At 42.5% G+C, this 10,402-nt stretch overlaps 1 protein-coding gene across 3 annotated transcripts in view; it reads left to right on the forward strand.

Annotated features, from left to right (window-relative positions):
* Window positions 1–7,136, forward strand: part of LOC147896052 (lysine-specific demethylase JMJ27-like) — a 33,158-nt gene extending 26,022 nt beyond the window's left edge. For all 3 annotated transcript variants that reach the window (XM_087382147.1, XM_087382149.1, XM_087382150.1), the window contains 2 exons: window positions 6,234–6,301; window positions 6,399–7,136. In XM_087382147.1, coding sequence (XP_087238273.1) covers window positions 6,234–6,301; window positions 6,399–6,480 — 150 coding nt within the window. In that variant the 3' untranslated portion in view covers window positions 6,481–7,136. The remainder of the gene's footprint in view (window positions 1–6,233; window positions 6,302–6,398) is intronic.
* The last annotated feature ends 3,266 nt before the right edge of the window (window positions 7,137–10,402 follow it).

Raw genomic sequence — 10,402 nt, forward strand, 5'->3', positions numbered from 1 at the left:
TAGCTTTGTCTAGAATATTTTGGGGGGGGGGGGAGGGTTTCGTGCGTATAGCTTAGTTCCTCGTTTTTTGTGTGGAATGGATGACTACATCTCCTCTATTTGGCATCTAGACGCCCGTCAAACATCGAGTCATAGTTGCTCTCGTGCCATGTTAGGCCATTGTGCGATTTTGTCAAACCAACGGCCTATAATGACTCCTTGCTAGTTTGGGACTAATGAGTATTTGCTTCTCTATCTTCTCGTTGGACTTAGGATTGATCGATAGATGTGTGTGGATGCCTGTGAAGCCCTTTTCCGTGAGAGGGGCTTCGAGATCATGCGAAAAGGTTGCCATTGCCGAATTTGGCTCTTTTTTGAACCTAGATTGACGGCAAGTTTGCCTAGAAGGGCTCATTAATCGTTCCTCCTACTTAGGTAGGATCATACCAACACACTCTACTTGCAAGCGAGAGTTTGGTTGCGCTCTAGTACAAGAGCTTGCGGTGCACATCGGCTGTACCTTGACGTTTCACGTGTGCGCTGCACTATATTGTATTGTATTGGATCAGATTTCTTCTATCTGTGAGAGACGATGATGCCAGAGATGACTATGGCTATGATGACATGCATGATGATAGCATGGACTATGTCTATACAGTTTTTTTCTCCAAGGATGCTCACTTCGTAGCTCCACCCTTTTGCTCATTGTATCAGGTTTTCGATCAGTCCCATCTGTCTTTAGTAGACTTTAATAAACTTTCTAACTTTCTTTCTTTCTTGCTCCCACCTTGGCAATCAAGATCCAAAAGGGGTCTCTCCTGCGTCCTCTAAAATTGTAGAAAAAATCAAGGGTTTCTTCTTGCGCAAGAAAGCCTTCCATACTTGTAAAGAAACCCATTGCTTTGCTCTAATTGATCTTGGTGCAACCTCAGAGGTTCATGAATTCGACATAAACGATAAATGCATAGCAAATATTGTGGCAAGGAAAGCCATACATCGTAATATTACCATAATAAGGTATATGATGAACGTAGAGGTTGATTTTAATGGTATGGTGTAACTCTGCCAGACAAACAAGGATGGAGAAAGGAAAAGATGCAGATTGTCAAAGTGAAGATCAAAGATATAAATGATAAGTTCATAGCAAATATTGTGGCAAGGAAAGCCATACTTTGAAATATTGCCATAAAAAGCTATATGAGAGAAGAAGAAAGGTCTGTATAGATGATGATATGTTGAAGCATGTAGGGATGGCTCATCAGCATGAGAAGGTTGTGGTAAAGGCCTTTGCTTCTTGCAAGCGATGAAGAGTCTTTGTATGCTAGGATTGGACTTTGTTGATTAAGTAGTCCTTTCCTAAACAAGGTTCTAAATGGTCGGTAATAAGCACATTTGAATTCATAGGGGGGCTGTGCAAGTAGTTTTGGAATTTATTAGTTCATGTGCTTGAATTGTTGCAAGTCTTGATGAGGGTCGAATTTGAAATCAATTTGAATGGTTATTGATGATTGTTGTTGAGTTTGGTCAGTGTATGTGATTAGGTTTTGTTTGGGCTTGTGTTGTTGCGCTGCCTATGAACTTGTCTCATGATCCCTTTTCAATAAAGGGAGGACATTTGTGAGAACTTTATCCTCAAAGGGTATAATAGCACGCTCATGAAATGGCTATCCATTGGTTTCATAGGATTTATTCTATGTGGCATTATTGCATATGTGGCTCTAACCCAGAAGGTTTATATGCCGTTTTCTTTGTGCTGCCCATGCTTTTTAGGGTCTCTACATGCTTGCATCGCTTTTGGGAAAACTGCAACTTGGGAAGCTACTGGCTTGAGGTTCCTCTCTATATTTATGTGGCATTTTTGTCATGTAGCATGTGATTGTTTTCTAGGTTATTATATACTTGATTTTGTGCACCTCAACATGCTAGAGGTGACATATCCTGTATCATAGAGTGAGGGCCTTGGGTGTGGGTCTGCTCGCCCATGTGGAGGAGAGTGAGGGCCTTGTTTGTGTATCTGCCAGCCCAGGAGAGGTAGAGGGGGTTGGTTTGCTGTTCATCTTGGGGTTGCATCAACCACGGACAGTTGCGGGGCTGTTTTTTCAACTGCCCGAAGGTCTGTACAGGGTCTGTACGGTGCTGTTTCAGGTTGCATCAGTTGTGGGTCATGGAGAGGGGTGCGGGGCTGTTTCTGCCCGCCCCCACAGCATTACCTAGGTGGTGCCTTGGTTGGAGGGCTAACCTGGCCCTAACCTTGGTCTGGGCACTCGACCTAGGGTCGGCCCTAGTCAGCTGTATTGCCCCCTCCAGTCGGCCACCTTTGGAATGTGGGGGGGGCCCTATATATAGGGGCTTCTCCCCTCTTGTTTGTCATCAGCTTGTGCAGGGTTTTCAGCCAGTAGTTGAGGCTTTTCCCCAAGATATTCTCTCTTCTCTCTTGCCTTCCATTTCACAGTGTTTGTGCTCTCTGTTGGCTGTTCAGTTCTGCTGCACTTCTCACACAACATTGCTGGTTGGTGTGGGAGCTCAATAGCTGGCTTAATTTTGAATACATATGGATATATGAATTAGCTTCGCTAATGTTCATGCTCAAAATTAGTTGTTTTTTTCAGCTGGCAATGAGGTAAAAGGGAAGGGAAAAGAGGGTGGTTGTCACATAAAAACGAAGGGGCAGAAATGCTCCATGGAAATACCAAGAAAGAAAGATGGGGAGGAAAGGGTAAGGAAAAAAGGTGAAAGAAAAGAAGGGACAGGAAAAGGCAAGGAAGCCAGACTGAAAGGACAACCCAATGCCCCTAATGGCAATGTGGCTGTGGAAGTCTAGCTATACTGAAGGAGAAGAAAAGGGGAAATGGAGGTTGCAGCACCTTCCTCCCTTGAACTGCCAATAAGCAATCCAGCGTCTCTAAGGAAGCTAAAGAACCACCTTTTTGGCTGTTATGTAAAGGGATAGAACCTAGAAGGGGTTGCAAACAAAGAGGGGCCAAGGATCAAAATCTAGCTCTAAGTCTTGAGGGGCTTGGAATATTGTGGTTGAAGGCAGCCATAAAGTTGGTGTGAGGTGGTAGGCAAGGCTCTGGAGAGGAGGAGGCATGTGTGGTAAGAATTGTTAGGCGTCAATGGTTGTGCATAGGTCCCACATTATTACACAATTAATTTGGAATTCAAACAAAATAACTTTTCACAACTACATAAACGGAAACGACTTAAACATGCAACAAGTAAAGTGAACCAGTGGGTTGGGTTGAGAGGATGATAGAAAGAGCCCTAGGGTTGGTCTCAAGGTTGTAGGTAGGTCGAGAGGGCGAGGAGGCATGAACAGTAGGCATCAATAGGAGATAGGATGCACCTCAGGGCGGTCTCAGGGTTGTAGGTAGGAGGCATGAGCAATAAGCATCAATAGGACATAGGATGCACCTTGGGGCGGTTTGCTGGAAACTAAAGTGATACCCCACAAACAGGTTGATCTCAAAGGTCTCGTGGCTAGATTATTTGTATGCCCTTTCATACTTGATGAGCATGTGCATCAATGGTATGATTGAGTGCAAATTAGCAGTCAAAGAAAAAGGAGCAGCTCTTGGAGTCAACAGCTCATCCTATAGCTTTGTTGCCGTCCCATAATGGATGGAGAATATTAACCACCCACGTTGAAACTAATCCCTCGGCTTGTCTTGTGAAACTAGCCTCGTGTTTCATAAATGCAAGTGCAGGTTCTCAATACAAAAACAAACTTTCCTATCTATTTCAAATGCAGGAGGTGAATAGCTCATCTCATAGCATCTACAATGGATGGAGGATATTAGCCACCACATCAATTGTCTTGTTAAACGAGTCTCTTATCGTGTTCCATAAATTCTTGAATTTGTGCACTCTAAGCTGTACCTGTGAAATAGCAAAGGCTTGACGTTTTCTGTATAATGAAACTCCAAAGAGGTTCTCAATGCAAAAACGAAGTGTGGACATTCCTTTATAAATCATGTGCAAGAGGCTCTTGATGCTTGCATGAGAAACTTTGCATAATTCAAAGTCTCGTTTCCTGATTGTATCCAAGGAAAGTGCTTGCAAAACTGCAATCTCTCTCTCTCTCTCTCTCTCTCTCTCTCTCTCTCTCTCGCTCAGCCTCCCCCGCTCTGCTGCTCAACCTCCCCGCTTGCTCTCTCTGCTGCTGCTTGCTTGCTAGCCGCCGCCCGCTAGCCTCTCCATCCGTTAGCCCCCTCCGCCTACAAGCCCCTCCACTGCCGCCTGTTGTATAGCTCGCCGTACCGCGGGGGGGGGGTCGTCAGCTAACCCAGCCTCAGGCTGAGCTGAGCCCCTGGCTCAGTCTGAGGTGTTAGCTCAAATAAAGGGGTCGCTGATTGCGCAGGTCGTTTTCAATCTGGAGTTCCCAAAAACAAAGCTTCTCCCATCGACTCCAGCCACCAAGAAGCCATCCTACACCACCATGGCATCGACACCTTCCCCCTATGCTCTGACTTATCACAGATTTCAAAGTAAGCTTGATCCATACGAACGGATTTACTTCCTACAGCAAGAACTTAGAAATGCAAAGCTCTGCGTTGCTTCTTTTAAGAAGATAGTTTCAGAAATGAAGAATGAAGGCAGACAAGAAGTAATACATGAAGTCCTACAGCAATGCAACACCGCGGCTCCGACACCACAGCTTGTAGTCAAGGTCCAAGAAATGGTCAACACTCAGCTCAAATCCATGGGACAGGAAATTACAGCAGCAATACACAACAAGATCGACAAATGTGATCTCTATATTGAGGTAAGAGAGCAGCAAACCATAGTAAGTAACAAGAATATTTTACGCATTGGAGGATTGCAAGACAGCTGACTTAGCTGTTTTGGAATGGAAGAGGAAGAGGAAGACATTGATGAGAGCAAGATCATTCAACTCAAAAAGGCAGTACCACAAGTCGATTGGGATGAGAATGACATAAGCTTCATCACTCCAAAGGGTAACCAGGCACAGATTTACTTCAAAGAAAAAAGCTCGAGGGTCAAGATCCTTACACAAACCAACAAGCTGAAAGGTACTAGGATTTGGATATCGGAAGAGCTCACTATGACCCAACTCAAACAACGGGCAAATGAACTCATCAAAGTGAAAGAAGCAAGAAAGGAAGGTAAATGGGCAGTCTACCGAGATGGGCAAGCACTGATAAGATATTTCAAACCTAAACCCAAAGACTCTCAGTCTTAAACTGATGTTATTCAGATCACTCTTACATAATACCTGAATGTAGTTATGTTATGCTATTATAATAATCTCGGGCTGAGTTGTTGTACTCCCCCACAGACTCTCAGTCTCTAACTGATGTTGTAGTTTTTTGGGGTGTGTATTTTGTCCCATAGACCCATGAGGTCTTCCAAGGACATTAATATATCTTTCTTTCTTTCTTTCTCCCCCCGGCCCCCCCTAGACCCATGAGGCCTCCTGCAGTCGTTCGCCTCTGATTACCCAGCCCTTCTTCCATCGAACCCAGGTATGACTTTCTTTCTTTCTTTTTTCCTTTCTCTGATTTTGTGTGGGGCTTGGGGGGGGGGATGCTGGCATCATGTGAGGACTAATTTGTACAAAGTTGTTTTGGAAATTCCTTAACCTGGAGATCTAAATTTAGGGAATTACTTTTGTTACACAGGGTAGCAGATATCTGTGGATGCTAACATGCTGACTATTGGTATAAAACACTAGCTGTGCCCATTTTGTAATATGCTCATTCCTTTGGTTTGTAAGTTAGAAGTCAAGTATCAAGAGGACATTTCTCTTATTTGTTACTTGCACTGTATTTATCTCAAGTGCAGTGAGAAGTGCTTCTAGCTGGACATGTTGCCTAAAAAAGGCTATACCTAGCCTTCTTCCTCGTAAAGGTCTCCTTGGCAATTGTACTCAATCCCAAATCTTTATCAGGGATGCAGATAATTTAATAATATATCCTAACTTCTTGTTTGTTTTTTTAATAAAAATGCTGGAGATATATGGTTGTTTTGCAACATCAGTTTGAGGTACATGACCTCTGTACGCCCTTCGGATTTTGTGAAATGAGCTAATAATGCATGGTTGACTGTAATGGATATAATTGATAATCTTACACTTGAATGGGTAATATTGCTGCATTGATGAATAATATACGAATACTTGCTTTCATACCTATCTGTTGAGTACCTCATGAATTTTCCAAATTCAATTCAAGTTTCACTTTGCTGACTTTGGGCTTTGGTTTTTCTTCGCCTTTTTGGGGTTTTAAAATCAGGTGAAAAAAATGGCACTTTATGCTGCTAGGGCAGCAGTAAAAGAGCTTGATCTTCTTAAATCAACAAGGTAGATATATTTCTTTAACCATGAGCCATTCTCATTGTTATCACAAAGGCCTTGAATGCTGATTAACATGTGGCTTTGGGGGGGTTCTTTTTGGCAGTGCAAAATCAGTTGATGGTCTGCAGTCACACAGCTCAAATCATGAGTCTGAGAAAAACAATCAAATGAGACAGGAAACCTGATACTCTTTGTTTTTGGAGGTGCTAGAATCAACTGTAACAGAGATCCCTTTTGTGCTACAATCAGTGATAGCTCCAATGAGTACAGTCTGCATAGTTCCCCAATTATGTGTACAGGCTTGCTGATCAGTCACTCAAGAGGATTGCCTTTCCCATTGGTGTCGCTTACCGCTCTGCGACTACAAAGAAAGCAATATGCTCTGCCATTTTGTTTTTTGTTTTTTTGTGTAGTTAGCTTCATGCAAGAGCTCTTCAGTATATAGCACTTGCAGCAGTTGTTTTGAACATCCAAGCTCAGAATGCATGCATTTGATCCCATTTGCTTCTTGCAACAGGAAGTCATGAAGGCAGGGAAATTACAATATCATTGCCTCAAACAATCAAGGCAGATGGGCCAGTTTGGTTCTTCATAAGTGTAAATTGTAATTCAATTAAGAATTGTCCCTACTAATCTGTAAGCTCAACTATTCATTTTTTCACAAAAATATGGAATCATCATTAGAGACAGAAGGAATTCAATCTTCGGGTTAGAGGCTGTTTGAACAGAGCTGGTTCACTAACATCATAACCTTTGAGTCTGTCATTGCATGCCTCATGCTCTTTTTTGTATAGATTTTACCTTTTGTTGCTGATGGGCTTCTTTCTTTAGTTGCCCATTGATCCCCCTGATTAATAGTTCTTCCATAATCTGGTGACTTGCTAGGAGGAATGTAATGAAGCCATGTGTAGTTTATAGAAATGGGACTAATTTGTCATGGTGTGTTGAGTACATTTTTTTTAAAATAATGGGCAAGGGAAACAGCTTTTGCATGTATTTTACTTAAATGCTCGTAACCAATTGTGCAAATTTGAACTTGAAGGCTTGTTTGTAACTCTTTGAAGGTGAGATGATTGTGGTTATGAAATAATAGGAGTATGGGTTTGTTTGGCTCATATTGGGGATAAACATCATGATTATAAGAGCCTAATGAGGCATAGCTTTGCTTACCATTGAGAATACAGTTTTTAAAACTCGTTTTGGATGGAAGTTGTTACAAACAAGCCTTCAAAGTCTCATTGTTTGTAAACTCTTTTTGAAGGTATTGGATGGTAGCTGTTGTACTCTTGAAAATGTTGCATGTTTTATTGCTACAAAGGTTTGGCATGTGTCATTGTAATCATTTTGGGTTTCTTAGTGCTCCCCTAACAAGTACTAGGATGTGTAAAATGGCGTTAGCAAAACGTAATCACCTTTGACATGTTTGTGGGCCTTATTCCAAGGAAATCAATATAAAACTAAGTAATGAAAATCAATAAAGTGGTATTAGTTAAAGTGATCTTTAATTGGATCATCCAAGCCCTTCCTTACCATGCGGGTAAAAGAGCTTTGCTCTACATCTATATGGAGAAGTTGGTCTCTCTTTGTGAGGCAAACTACCATGCTCTAAGTGAAGTCTTGGGGGTTGGTAAACAATTGGGCTGTGATTTTTTTGGGTGGTTTGAGATCTTCAAAGGCATTGCTGGATGGTCTTTGGTATCGTGTCTATAGGAGCTTGGGCAGTGTCACGTAATGATAGACAATATTCATCAGAGCGTCGAAATACTTGCAAGACAAATTACTACATTTTGGCATCGTGAACCCATAAACACGAACTTGGTGCATAAGCAGCCTTGACTTTGAAAATCGTTGGTGCCCAAGATCCTTCCCTAATGTTGTAGCGTCTCCTCTCGAGCCTCTTCCCTCCCCTTGTGTGTTCTCTTTACTCCCCTTACATGCTTCTCTTCACCCACTCCCTTGCCTCTTTCCTCTTCTCGCATTGCCTTTCGAACTCATCCCTCACACCTCCCCTCCCTTCACATTGCCTTACATTGTATGCATTTGAATTTCTAATTCTTTGACAATAACGACACTCAAATCTTACAGCTCGTATATGGTGTTAAATGCCACAATTCTAGATTTTCTTTGCCAACTTGGTCTGGATCTCAACAACTCGAGGATCCATTTCTAAAGCTTCCAGTCGATTTGCAATAGGGATTTATTAATCATCTTTAGCAACTCGTAAAGTTGACGGGGAGATTTGTTAGGGTTTCAATCTTTGGCTATTGATTGGGATTTGTGAAAGGAGGGGCGTGCTTGGTGTATGCTAACGAGGAGTGGAGTGTCTTGCGTTCTTGGGAAGCGGGCCAGATGAGCTACAAGAAGGGTGAGGGATCGTTGGTCGAGGGGAAAGCAGAGAGTCATGAGTCCGCGGGTGTGGATAGTAGTGGTACGAGGACATCTTGCTAAGAAAATCACTAGTGGTTTCTTTGATTTTTTGGGTGTCTAGGATGTCAAGAACCTTGTGCATGCAGAAGTTGACGAAGGGTCAAGAGAGGTCCCTAGGAAGCCTCGGTTTCAATCAAGGAGAAAAGATTCACAAATCTCTCAATCAGTTTCATGATTCTCTCAATCACACACCACATACACCTAGATTCACTCAATCACACCTATTGACACAATCTAGGTACACCATGTGTTCACACAATCCAAGTACATTTCATACATCATGAAAGATACTGAAACCATAACTAAGGCATCTTTAATGTAAGAATGATAATGGTTGTAGTTAAAACCTTTGTTCCAATAATATCAATTGGAAGTCATCATGCAAGTCATGATATATTCTTCTTTCATGTAAGCTCTTGTCATAGTCAACCCACACTAGTCAACTAGTCAACAAGATAGTATGAATTGAAATTCACTTCAAAGTATCATAACCTCAATCCTTAACATAAAAGGTAAAAAATGCGAGCATGATATCTTCTCTCCTACTATCTTGTGGGTGGAGATGATAAGATGGTCTATTGAGCATGGTAGGAGAGTGGTTGTGGGTTCTTGGTGGATGGGGGCTCCCTTTGTTTCAGAGGCTCTTCTTTGATTTCCCATTGAAAATCGTTGAATCTGATTTGGTTGGGGGGTTGATCGAGGCTTGGAAATTCTTTGTTGGTATGCTTGAATGGAAGGGTCGGGAAGGGATGCAAGCTTATGCGGGGATTTGGTGGGGCAAGGCAGCCAATGCAGATGGTATGCCCTTTGCTAGATTAAACATGTCATGTTCTCGGAGTCTATTCAGGAAAGGCTTGTGTACGTGGTCTCAAGTGTGGGATCCTTCTTAAGGAGATTCACTGTTGATGAATGCTTTACAAGCTCGATTCAAAATGAGTTACCGCGAGGCACAATTTCTGCAATTAGTGCTGGATTGGGCCCCTTCTGATTGACCTACTAACTGCGTGGAATTTTCAGGCTGGAGACACTGTCAGTGGCTCCAGACTAAAACCAACCTGATTAAGATCATGTCTAGAGAGTTTGCTGTAGTCCCTGATTTAATCGAGGTGTGGGGGCTGTGCAAATTGCTTGGTTGATGGAAGGCAGTGTTAAGAAACATATGGAAAGGTTGTAGGGTGGGTCAGAGCTCTTTTCTCCTCTGGAAATTATTGCATAATTGGTTGCCTTTGCGGGGGAAGTTGATGAAGAGATCTTAGTCTCCTCGGTTTGTCCGCTTTGTGGCAAATCGATGGAGCTGGCTTTACATGAGATGTCGCGATGGCTGGCCATGAGGATGCTTTGGAGCAAGGTGGAATTGGTTGTCAAGAAATCCCATCTGATGTCAGGATTTCTTTTTTTTTTTTTCTAGAAATTACTTCATTAAGTATGAATGAAAAACCACGAGAGCAAGCTCAAATGCGGGAGTACATCATGCAATGCATGAGGAAAAACACAGCTTAAAGTGAGCTAATAAAGAACCAAGGCGGAGGCTGAAAATGCCATCTCACCCCTGAGGGAGACTCAGAGAAGAAAGGAGATCCTCTCCAAACTCTGAAAAAAGTAACTCTCCTGACAATGGCTGCTCTGGAGGATCGTGTATGCTCGCCCAAATGGCCATCAGAGTGTGTACTGTGTTGGTCC

This window comes from Dipteris shenzhenensis, chromosome 12, assembly GCF_047967505.1.
Source record: "Dipteris shenzhenensis isolate YYH24624 ecotype China chromosome 12, Dip_SZ_1.0, whole genome shotgun sequence".
NCBI lineage: Eukaryota > Viridiplantae > Streptophyta > Polypodiopsida > Gleicheniales > Dipteridaceae > Dipteris > Dipteris shenzhenensis.